This window comes from Endocarpon pusillum (assembly GCF_000464535.1).
Source record: "Endocarpon pusillum Z07020 unplaced genomic scaffold scaffold344, whole genome shotgun sequence".
Classification (NCBI taxonomy): domain Eukaryota; kingdom Fungi; phylum Ascomycota; class Eurotiomycetes; order Verrucariales; family Verrucariaceae; genus Endocarpon; species Endocarpon pusillum.
The window spans coordinates 291438-303675 of NW_006916325.1; the positions used below are offsets into that span (position 1 = coordinate 291438).

Below are 12238 nucleotides of genomic sequence, written 5' to 3' on the forward strand. Positions count from 1 at the left end.
TTGAAGGTGATCAGGTCGCCGACCCGCAGATCGCGGCCGAGCCGGTGCTGTTTGGAGATGATGTTGTATTTGGTCGTCGTGCCCAAGGTTGGGTACATGGACGCGCCGGAGGTGGACTGTATGCACAAAAGAGTAAATATATACATTTTTGATTGGGTGGGCTCGCAGGAAAAAGAAGGGGTGGGGGGTTGGTGGATGGTTGGGTGGGAGGAAAATGAGGAAATAGAAGCGAAAAGAAGGTGGGGGTTGGAATACGACGTACCGTCCAGTCATAGACGTATTCTCGGTAGAGCCATGCGCAGCTGAGGCCCCAGGTGAAGAAGCCAAGGGCTTTGAAGGTGCCGACGCTGAAGGTTCGGAGCTGGGACGACATCGCGGTGGTTGTGGGGAGAGGACGGCCAGCGGGGGGGTTGTTCCAATTCCGCAGCAGAATGCTATTGCCTGCTCTGTGGTTCCATGGTGCTGGGTTCTCTGGAACTCTGTTTTTGTTTCTCAGGGGGACGCTCTAGGCTCCGAAGTGGATCTGCCGCGCATCATTGTCTAGATCTGCCAACGAGGGATGGCAAGGTGGTATCGAGATCAATTCGAAGTTTGAAGCTTCATGCCAAGACATCTTGGTGACCGGATGCCAAGCCTTTAGTGTGATGCTATGTTTCTAACAAAATTCGTTTTAGTTGTTTGTGCTCCTTCACTCAAGCGTACGTACAACACAAGATAACCTTTGAATGAGGTTGTAGCTACAACCTTGAGAGACATCAGAGGATCTCTTCACCATCTATCAAGTTCGACTCCAAGAACATGCCTCCAATGGGGAGCTCTCAGACCCGCTTTGCACTTGAGTAGCAACTCTTAGGGATATTATTATGCTTCTATCTATGCTAGAGCTTGCCATCTCCATTTACCCAGGATGAAGCAAGTGTGGACAGGGAAGCTAGAAGGATATCTGTCTCGTTCCAGACCACGTCTGCCCAGGCGCTCTGGGAGAGACTTCCCAATCCTTTTGCTCTGTTCGTGCTCATTGCCGAACAGAGGGACTGTGTCTGGGACACAATCCGCAGTTTGAGAAGCCTTTTCTGACTCGAATCATGAAGAATTGGCTCGTCGTACTCATCGTCATCCTTCATTTTGTGCAGCGTATTCGGCCAAGTGCCTCTATCCCCGAAATGTACCCCTGACAAGATCTGGCCTCTATACCGTCCAGTGATGTGTCCGAAACGCCACATATTCTATAAAGAGCACATATTTGCATGCTCATTCGAAGTCGTCATCTTCGTGCGGAAATGGATCCGGTCTAGGTAGTCGTCCAGGTGATAGCAGTCCGGTGTCCAGCAAGTTATCTGCGCATAGCATACTGCGCCGATGACCAGGAGCACTCAGCTGCTCGCTTGTCTCCTCGGTCAGTTGCTTAGAAGCCTCCTCTTCGGGTTTCAGAACGCCATTTGAAACGTTACTTACGTTCCTAGACCTAGAAGCGTTCTTCATATTAATTGCCAGATGCAACTGCTCCAAGAACAAGCTCATCTCTTTGAAGCGTTCGGTGCCTTCGGATGACACAATCGAACCGTAGAATGCATCAGCATCCTCGAGTCTTCCCGCTGCAAGCTCCGTTTTGCCCAGCTTGAACCACTCATCAGCTGCCATTATACTCCAGAAGGCCGCTTTCCGCTTACGTCCGCTGAATGCGCCACTACCGGTGCCAACCTGAGCAGCAAAGCACGACGCTACTCTTTCAGAGACCAAGACATGGCCCACAGCACCAACAAGCCCAAGCTCCTGAATCCGGATTGCCCATTTCGCGGCCGTCTCAGCAGCAGTCCTGCCGCGGACTTTCAGAAGTTCAACCCCTAGGACTATGCAGCGAAGTGCATTCTGTGGATCAGAACAGCGTGTCAAGTAGGAATAAGATGCTGTTTCCATCATTTGATCAAATCCATCCACCCTTGTCTTCGCAGCTGTTGCCATTGGATTTAGCAAGTTGCTGATGGCGCACATTTCATTTGCTCCAGCATGATGTTTCCAAGCCTTGTCATTGCCGTAGTCTGTGCGCAGCATCTCGTACGTGCTCGCAGCAAGCTTGTAATCACGAAGCAGAAATGCATAGTCGGCGAGCTTGCGCAGGAGGGCTTCGGGTGTATCATAGCGGTAAATGCCTTGTAGAGAATCGTAATTGCCACTAACCCCTGAGCCGCTTCCACTTTGGGACGAAGAATTTCGGGATGATATTGAACCGAATCCAGTCCACTTCTTAGAGATAGACATGAAGCGGCCGCTGATGCCACGACGACGGGACGCGACCTGATCATTCCAAAGAGCAACTCGGTTTTCCATATGGGGTATCACGGATTGAGCGACCAGTTCGCGGACAAGAGACTTCAAAGCTGTGACGTCGGATTCGAAAAGGTAAGACAGATCAATGTCCATGTCGATGAGGTTATCGATTTCGTTGAGTCTGACAAGATCTTCGGCCGGAGAGAGCCATTCGCATGCCGGAACTTCCACACTGTCATCATCGCTTGGTAAGCATTCATCACTTCGAAGTCGAAGAAGGTGACAATGGATACCAAAATGGCGCTTCATTTGGTCGAAAAGAGCCTTGGATTTGGAGAGGTCGTCTCGGTCTTCGTCATGGACAAGGACATAGTAACGAAGATACTCTGGATTTACGAAGGATGGTGACACCTTGCTCCCTTGCGCTGTCTGGGCGTAGAGCTGCCTTAGGGTCTCGATTGGAGCTTCGTTGCCCGAGCTGATCGCAATCACGCAAGCTACTGGATGTAGAAAAGTTTCGTGAGGACTGACCATTGTGGCGGACAATAGTCGACTGAGGAAAAGGCGATAGTAGGGTGACATCTGTGAGGTCGTCCCATCAGGCCGCATGAGCCGTCCATCACTGCTATACGTATCCAAGCCGTCACTCGGCATTTCCATATATCTTTCCAGAAGCTCTTCGAGCCTTGTAAATGGGCTACCATATTTGGGGTTCATACTTCCACGATCGTTGCCAAAATCCTCTCCGAGATTTGTAAAGCGTACCCCAAAGTCGTCCCATGCCCTACTTGATCCAACACTGTCTCTGACGACCACCTTACCCGTGACTCTCTCACCAAATGGTCTAACCATTTCTCGGAAACCATTCTTGAAACCCTTGTTCCTAGCTATCTCATCGGTATCTGGTGATGCGTAGATCGCAACGGCTGGTGAGAAACTTCGGACAATCAATGATCTCGTGTCATCGTAAGTGTCTGAGTAACTGCTCAAAGGTGACGCTATTGATGATCTTCCCATACGGGATACTGACCTGGAAAGTCGGCCATGAGGAGATACAGATCGAGATATCCTTTCGGAAATGCCGATACTTGTAGGTGGTGTTGAGGCTGGAGGACTAGAGGTTCGTAGTGGAAGGCTTGCGGTGGATGTCTGCGGTGATTCGTCTCTCTCGGGTGATCTGGTCTTTGCGACTGGGAGAGGAATAACTGTCGACAAGGAAGGCGGCGGTGGCTTGACCGGCGCAACGTCATCTTCTGGCGATGTCATGGAACTAGACTGTTGTTCGCCAGAAAGTCAATGGCGCTGACGGGAGTACTCTTGCAGGGCATTAATGCCGTGCACGAAGGGAATTTGGACCTAGGTTGATGGCGCATAGCCAGTCCAGCCTACCGAAGTGGTTGGGGCCTTATTTTGCAATCTAATATGTCATATCCCGTCCTTTGCTCGTGACTGAGAGGTACTGTGAGAAGGCTATGTCATCTCGCCTCGGCGGCGGCGGTGGCGGTGGTGTTGAACCCCAAAAGAAAAGAACTCAGGGTGCCGCTTTTCTTGCGATTGCAGCCACTTCCTTCAAACACTTTTAGACAATCTTCCCTCTCGATAGGGAGTTCAGAAATATTCACAGGAAAACATCGTCAACACTCAGCTTGCCTCGATGCTGGTTCCGACTCCCAGGCACTGGTTGTCGCAATTTCGTGTTCGACATGAATTACCACCAGGACCCAGCGTTCGCTGATAGTGGTACGACAGCAGTCACTTTACTTCAGCCTTCTCCATACGATTTGAAGTTGCTCATCTCGGTAGTGATCACTATCGTGACATGCTTAGCACTAACCTTCCCTAATGCGCGGCCACCCTCGATCAAGCGGAAACTCTGGGAGACCTTCGTATACCTTACACCCTCAACAGTCATCTATGCTATGGAGTACCCATCCCGCAGAAAATGGCGGGGTGGGCCAGGCAATGTGGGCTTTAAGCGGAGTGATTTCGGCAATCAGCAGGCGAAGAGCGAAGCTCTACAGCGTGCTCTTGGTTTCGACGATTCTATTTCAAGTGTCGTGCAACACGCGCGACGTCTATCTGGCCTTGATCATGTTCTAGGATCTTCCGCAATTGCACCTGCTGGCCTTGGAAATTGGGACAACTCATGCTATCAGAATAGTATTATTCAGAGCCTAGCATCTTTATCCTCGTTCGACGATCACCTGGCCCTACACATGCAAAACATGTCTGAAGACGACAGCATGTCAACACATGATGCGCTCAGAAACATTATCGGTAGACTAAACAATCTTGACAACGAGGGTAAAAGGCTCTGGACCCCTATGGCCCTCAAATCCATGAACAGCTGGCAGCAACAAGATGCACAAGAATATTTCTCTAGAATCGTAGACGAGGTCGATAAAGAAGTCTCGAAAGTGGCCACAGAAAGAATCACAAAACTCGGGTTCTGTGATGAAAGAGATGCTGGCGGAATCCCAAAGGCATGTCAATATAATCCATTCCAGGGCTCACTCGCCCAGCGAGTAGGTTGTACGCGATGTGGATATACCGAAGGGCTGTCGCTGTTACCGTTCACTTGCATCACCGTCAACCTAGGGACGCAAAGGGAGTACGACATTCGGGATTGTCTTGACGAATACACAGCTCTAGAAAGCATAGAAGGAGTCGAATGCATCAAGTGCACTATTTTGCGCACCAAATCCTCACTTGAGCATGTTCTACTCAACATGAACATCCACGATGCACCACAACCCTCTGTAAAAGCAGAATCAAGCCCTGTTTCGACGTTGAGGAAAACAATTACAGAACGCCTTCAAGTCATCGAGGAGGTCTGCGAAGCCGGCGACTTCTCAGATTCGGGCCTCTACAAGAGATGCACCATCTCTGCAAAAAGTAAAGTGTCCTCAATCAAATCAAAGCAGGCTGTTATCGCGCGAGCACCAAAGGACCTCGTAATTCATGTCAATCGCAGCATATTTGACCTCGGCGGCGTTCAGAGGAAAAATCATGCCCGCGTGCGCTTTCCGCTAGATCTGCACCTTGGCAGATGGAGCTTGGGATCAAACTGCATAGCAACTGGTGAAGGGTTGTTAGAAAACTGGAATACTAATCCTACCGAGTCCATGTTACCAGAAGCTGGGGCTGAGCAATTAGAGGCCGGCAAGCTGTGCAAACTCCGTGCTGTTATCACACATTATGGCGGTCATGAGAATGGACACTATATCGCTTATAGGAAACGATTTTCCAATCTGAAGCAAAGTCATAGAACTCATGCCGAGGAACGAGACGAGAGCTGGTTCTGCTTCAGCGACGATGTCGTTTTTCCTGTCTCGGAAGACCATGTCCTTGCGCAAGGTGGCGTCTTTATGCTCTTTTACGAGGCCACAGACCACGCTGGCAGCACGGCTAATGTTCCAGCCTCTGCACTTATCGAGGAATGTGCCGCTACTGCTCAGCACCTTACTCCATCTATATTACACGAAGATGGTGATGCCCAACTTTCAACGATTGGAAATCTTGAGGCACATAAAACAGAAGTTGACTCTGCACAGGTTGCTCACACAACTGTGTCGAGCTCGGACATTAAGCTTACTGCCAAATTTTCTCCATCAACCGTAATGTCCCCGTCTCCAGAAGAGCCAGATGTCGACTTGAATGTCGTTGTGCAAACAGAGACCGCTAGTAGACCATCCGTTGCGTCGGTCATGCGTACATCAGGTGCCTTGTCACCGAGGTCTCGTAAAGGGCGACAGTCGAGCAATATCTCTATCCATTCTCCTTCTTTTGTCATTGCTTCATGACCTATGATTGCTTCTCTCAATTACATAGCGCGGCGCTTCAAAATCTAAAAGCATTGTATGATACCCATGCCAACGAGCATACGTTATTTGTCGTCGGATTTTCTGCGTGTTATTTTGAGATGGTGCAGCTTGCCGTACATAGACTTTCACTTGGGGCATGCTACAACGAAGTAGAAGGTCCATTAACACGCAAATGCTCATAAATCTCATTGATGACGAGGACATGTTGATCTTTGGAGTGATTTATCTTGGTGATATGGTCAATTCCTTAGTAGCATGGAATTGCTCCTCTAGCTGAATTTCAATCGAAGCCCGGTCCGTAGATAAGATAAGATCTAATCTGACATCATTTTGATCGAGAACTACTATCAATCTGGCCGTGTTACTCCTCTTTAAAGGCCCAGTCGAACACGAGGAATCTGCGTTAAGACTCTTTTGTCTCACTCATGCTCACCTCGAAACTTCTTAGACCACTTATACCGTCTGTATCCAATCGACTCAACGCGATCCGAGCCATGCATATCCAATCACTACCGATGTGTAAGCCACCCCCCAATCTCTAAACCATCCCTATTCCAACACTCATCCTCCAGGGGTTGGCAGCTCGAACAACTACGCCTACCTCGTCACCGACGAAGCGACCAAAGACTCCGTGATCATCGACCCAGCCAACCCTCCCGAAGTCGCCCCAACCGTCACAGAGCACCTCTCCTCCAACTCGATCAACCTAACCGCCATCATAAACACCCACCACCACTGGGACCACGCCGGCGGCAACGCCGGGATGCTCAAGCAACTTCCCTCCTCCTCAACCCCCGTCATCGGCGGCAAAGACTGCGACTGCGTGACCCAAACGCCATCCCACAACTCGCGCTTCCCCCTCGGCCAAAACATCTCCGTCACCGCGCTCCACACACCCTGCCACACCCAGGACAGCATCTGCTACTACATGGAAGACAGCTCCAAATCGCCGCCCGAACGCGCCGTCTTTACCGGGGACACGCTCTTCATCGGCGGCTGCGGCAAATTCTTCGAAGGCACCCCCGGCGAGATGCACACCGCGCTCAACGAGACCCTCGCCGCGCTCCCCGACGACACGCGCGTCTTCCCCGGACACGAGTACACCCGGTCGAACGTCAAGTTCCTCTTGCAGGTGGATCCGGACAACGAGGCGGTGAAGAAGCTGCGCGATTTTGCCGACGCCAATCAGGAGACCCAGGGCTGCTTCACCATCGCCGATGAGAAGCGCCATAATGTTTTCATGCGCGTCCGCGAGGAGGCGATGAGGAAGGTGACCGGGTGTGAGGAGCCGAGTGAGGTGTTGGCCAGGTTGAGGGAGATGAAGAATCGGATGTGATGATGGTGGAATGGTCAACTGAAATGAGGTGAATGTGAGATGAAGAATCGTATGTGATGATGGTGGAGTGGTCAACTAGAATGAGGTGAATGTGAGATGAAAAAAAAATTATGTATTATTTTATTCTACCTGGTGATGCATGTAGTACACGGTTGGCCCGTTTGTAAAGGGAACTTTTCAGCTGCCAATTCACGGCAGCGCCAACTACAATGTTCGTCGAGTGACGATGAGGAGGAGACAAGAAGGCGTCCACTCAAGCAAGATTTGCTTCGTTGTTAGAAGGACATCACTCAGTCTTGCGCTTCCATAAAACCGGGTTGTAGTGTAGTGGCTGCAAGGTCACGTAGGACTTGGGAGAATCCGAGATTATGTGTGTGATCATTCCTGTAGTTAGCAGGATGCCCTTGCCGTCTTTGAAACCCAGCTCTATGCTATGCAGTTCTTGCTCCTGCATTCCCTCATAAGCCCAAGCCGATTATGCAATTTCCCCTATTTCCCCAAAGACTCCCAAATGCCACGTCATTTCTCTCTGATGGATGCCTCGACCGCCGGAATCAGTACCGAGCAGTCTCTCAGTTCAGTCGTCCTTCTTCCTCCCCACCGCCTCCTCCCACCCTGGATGCTCAGAATGCTTCTTGAAGTAATACTCACTCTCATTCGCAGGCCTCAGCTCAGCACTCAACCTCTCCAACACCGTCTTCTGCACAATGCTCGCCGATTTCTCATCACCCTTCTTCAACCAAATACTGACACAGACCCAATACAACCTCGGGCTGAAGCTCATCCCCAAGACATGATCTCGAATCCCAGCTTCCGCCAGCGCGGCCTGCAACTCGCCACCACAACCCATCAGGCAGATCTCCTCCCAGACGCGCTTGGGTTTTTCGTCTCCTTGGTTCTGGCGTCGGACTTTGAGGGTGAAGCAGCCGCCGTCGAGGTTCTCCGGGTCTTCCCAGAGAGGTTGCACGCCGGAGCGGAAGATGTGAACGGTGTTGCGGGATTGGATGGATGACCAGGGGATGTTGTTGAAGATCTTGTAGAACTGGCCAATGTCGGGGACGGATGAAGCGAGGGTGCTGAGGCGGTCAGTGTAGTTGGCTGCTGTGCTGGCGTTTCCGGTGGTGTCCGACGAGACTGCCTTTTCGTAGTAGACTGACCAGACGTATTGTAGGGGAAGTGGGCGGAGCTTGGTGATAATATTTTTGTGGAGGGAGGCAGACTTGCGGGTGGTAAGGTTAGTATGATCGGGACTTGGATTAGTGTCGCCGTTGGTGACGGAGATGGTTGGAGGCTGCATGATGACCGGATCTGCCATGCCTAGAGCTTTACGAATGAGAGATTCGGCTTCTTGCTTCTCTTGGGCTTGGAGCTCGGTTGTAACAGGTTGCTGCTCGATTGGTACGGGAGGCTGCTCGTTCGAAATAGAAGGTTGCTGGCTGCACGCAGATTTCGCCAACTGGCCACGAAAAGCCGCGAGATACTCAACGGGGTCGAGGAGCAAAACTGCCTTTGCGCTGCTTGGGATGTAGGTCTTGAAACCCAAGGATTTGGTGGTAGGAGTCAAAAGACCTGAATCTGCTCGAGAGACATACTCGTCAACCCAGAGGACTTTCTCACTCAAAGAGGACGCATCAGAAGAGCTGAAGAGGATAGGCATGATGATGTTTTGGCGTTGGATATGTGTCAATGCAAGACTTGACTGTGAAGGCAAGTAAAGGATCCCGAGAGTCTGAAGAGAGTTGGAAGGGTGGTTAATGGATTTAGATGGGCATGTTGAGAATGTGATTCAGAGTTGTCACCGAGATTTTGGGACACTTCACTCAATGAATAAGAGTTGCCAGAGTGAATAAGAACAATAGGGCCTTTGCCAGCCGAGATGTCACCGCCACCATTGCACCAGGTTGGGAACGAAGGCAGAATGTGGTTTGAACACTGGCATTTGGGTAGGGAACCGCGAAACAGGTACTTACGTAGTGTGCACCTTGTGTTCAGAAGTGAGTCACGTCCTCCCAGCTAATCTTCACGATTTCAAGGCTGTGCGCAGTCCTTTAATCCTAAAAGCACTCTTTAATGCCAACACAGAGGATTTGTATCCTTCCTCTTGGACTGTTCTTCTAGTGATCGGCAGACGAAAAGCAGATCTAGCAGACAACAGGGAATCGGTCACAGCAGCAGAGCAGAGCTTTAAATTGACGAGAAACATCCAATTTGCTGGCATGAACGTAACCGAACGTGTCTCTGGGATGTTTTAAGCGCCCAACATCACCACATTCTCGACGCGATGAAACGCGCCCCTGAAACGGAAAGGATTAAAGTTGCATTAGTGCTGTCAATGCCGGCAGCTAGTGGTTAGCTCATCTTACATCAGCAGTGGCCAAGGTCGAATCAAACACCGTGACTTTTTCATGCTGTGATATTGATGTCCACAAGAAAGTATCCAATATCTGCAGCATGGGTACGGATCATAAGCGACGATTGCCTGTTGAATTTCCAGGTGACAGACGCGTCACAAAGCGGCTGCGAAGCCCTAACACGGGTGAATCTTCGCAGTTGCAATCCGATGCGACAAAGAGAGAAAAGGCAAGCCTTCACGGCAGCAGTGTCCTGGCAGGTTTGGCCAGAAAAAGTGACCGTGATGGGGTCGTTGAAACAGGACACGGCGACACCGATACAAGCTCCTCAAGCTCCGATCTCGAAGATACTTCTGAAGAGATAAGCAGCGTCGATAAGGATGAGACCAGCTCGACACGGGTAGGCGGGACCGACAAAGGCGACTCATGCGAGGACGATGACTTGATCCAAGACCTACCTGTACCCAGAAAGCCACTTATGTCTGTATCTCATGCAACGTCTGATCTCCGCACGAGACTTTCAGCCTTCTTACCTCAGCTGCAGAAAGCAAATGCGGATCTAGAAAATGCGACAGAAGCTTGCCTTAGACCTCTCGACGAGGTCGCCGATGATGAAGACCATTACATTGAGATGAACCTCGGTCTTGGCGTTCTGAAAGAGAAAAGGCCACCCAGTGCGCAAGTAGATGGTCTCAGGTTGGCAGATGAGGACGGTACAAGCAGCAGTGAAGATTCTGGTTCAGATCCTACGGAGGCCAGGGGTAACGTGGTTGACCAGAGTGTCGAAAGCGCCGCCATCACGAATTTCATAGGAGCGAAGCGGTCCGGGAGAGAAAGGCCGAGCATTCAAGATCTAACAGATGGTTGCAATGCGGACGGATGATCTGGTAGCAAGCGATGAGTTAGGATGTCTACATCTTCGGGATCGGAAGAGGCGAATCATGGCTAGCCAGAGACACGGCCTCCGCTGGTACAGAGATATTTCGAGCTAGGCAACTACATAGTAATACCTGTGGTGCATATACAGGATTGACTTGCCATGGCGATATGCAAAGCCTCGGCTCATCGACATAAGGTGGTATGCTGAACGCCTTGAAATGCTATTACTCAAGGAAGGGCTGGGGAGCAAGAATGGGACCGAAGCATATCCGATTCATCAACAGCGATCCGCCGGAATCGGAAGAGTACGTAGGGTGTGCAACATGAGGCAAATAGCATGTGTCATCGGATGACACCGAGCAGGGCTGGGTTTCAGTTAGAGCAGAAAAGCACTATTGCAGCAATTCAGGTGTGTACCCTATTTTACAGGGTTGGGACGTTACGTTCGAATTGTGTACATGGCTGCAGAGATAAGCCTCAACCTTATGTCGTAGATTAACACTATTGAAACGGATGCTCTTGTAGCCGTAAGGGGACAACATGTTGCCTCCAGGCAGGAAAATTACCCATGGATTTAGTTGTAAAGTCCAGTGGACAATTAACCATCCGTGACTCGTCATTCTCTCGAGAACTTCGCCCTGATAGGGGCTTGGATGTCAGCATGGCGTAGACTGGTAAATCTTATATCGCGTGCACTTAAATGCGGGAGAGCATTGGACTGGAAGGATTCGGTCTGGAAGCGTGTTTGAAATAGGCTACAAGGATGGCGCCGCAAACTCGTACAGATCTCAAAGGAATCGTTGTGGATACAGGAGAGATAAATGAGCAAAATGCTGAAGGTTCGTTGCACAACCGATTCTTTCTGAGCCGCCTGTAGTTAAGGCCGCATGAAATTCGTGAACCGGATTTTCGCCGCCCGCCGATCCTTGAGGCCAAAGACCGATACACTTCGATATGGTTAGGCACCTCTATCGTGTGACCCAAAGCAGATATTGCGGAAAAGGCAACGAAACTCAAAATTGAACTGGCTTGCTCATTTCTTAGGTGAGAACACAAACCCAAAAGATAGAGGAGATACTTAGAAATCAGCTATCGATCTGGATCATGCGAGCATAAAGCAAAATCTCCAGTGTGACGCCTGCAACGATGGAGTACTCAGGGGTATTCATGGTATTCTCTAGATATCCCAGCACTTCCTTCCAATCGCTTACGGTCAAATTCCATGGAAAGGCAATCTGAAAAATTGCCTTGCCTACATGTACCCACCCCTGCCGCCGCTTGCCTTTGGTACAATCTGGGAACATAAATTGAGGATGCCCCAAAGCGTAGCGCCTTGATGAACCTGTACTGCGCCTTTGCCACAATTAGGGTTTTGGAGCTAGCGCAGCTTCAAATTCGAACTCAAAAGCACATCTAGCAAAGACCGAGATGACGTCTTCCCTGATTCGGAAGCAGAATGACCAACCACGGAAGCAAGCAAACATGGACTTGAACCTAGAAAGATTGAACCATGCTAGAACATTTATAACAGACCAAAGTTTGGCGCAAGTCTTGGTATTGCTGGCCAAGATCGTCAAACT

General features: G+C 50.3%; 5 protein-coding genes across 5 annotated transcripts; 3 read left to right on the top strand and 2 right to left on the bottom strand.

The window, feature by feature from the left end:
- Positions 1-1251: 1251 nt before the first annotated feature.
- EPUS_00551 (uncharacterized protein) lies at positions 1252-3534 on the bottom strand (the record flags this gene model as incomplete). The annotated part of the gene is made up of 1 exon (XM_007804580.1): positions 1252-3534. The coding sequence occupies one exon, from the start codon at positions 3532-3534 to the stop codon at positions 1252-1254; it is 2283 nt and encodes a 760-aa protein (XP_007802771.1).
- Positions 3535-3971: 437 nt separating this feature from the next.
- EPUS_00552 (uncharacterized protein) lies at positions 3972-6071 on the top strand (the record flags this gene model as incomplete). Its single annotated transcript, XM_007804581.1, has 1 exon — positions 3972-6071. The coding sequence occupies one exon, from the start codon at positions 3972-3974 to the stop codon at positions 6069-6071; it is 2100 nt and encodes a 699-aa protein (XP_007802772.1).
- Positions 6072-6586: 515 nt separating this feature from the next.
- EPUS_00553 (uncharacterized protein) lies at positions 6587-7428 on the top strand (the record flags this gene model as incomplete). The annotated part of the gene is made up of 2 exons (XM_007804582.1): positions 6587-6611; positions 6665-7428. 2 exons carry the CDS (start codon positions 6587-6589, stop codon positions 7426-7428), a joined length of 789 nt encoding a protein of 262 aa, XP_007802773.1.
- Positions 7429-8005: 577 nt separating this feature from the next.
- Positions 8006-9085, bottom strand: EPUS_00554 (uncharacterized protein; the record flags this gene model as incomplete). Its single annotated transcript, XM_007804583.1, has 1 exon — positions 8006-9085. One exon carries the CDS (start codon positions 9083-9085, stop codon positions 8006-8008), a length of 1080 nt encoding a protein of 359 aa, XP_007802774.1.
- Positions 9086-9879: 794 nt separating this feature from the next.
- EPUS_00555 (uncharacterized protein) lies at positions 9880-10662 on the top strand (the record flags this gene model as incomplete). Its single annotated transcript, XM_007804584.1, has 1 exon — positions 9880-10662. One exon carries the CDS (start codon positions 9880-9882, stop codon positions 10660-10662), a length of 783 nt encoding a protein of 260 aa, XP_007802775.1.
- Between the last annotated feature and the right edge of the window lie 1576 nt (positions 10663-12238).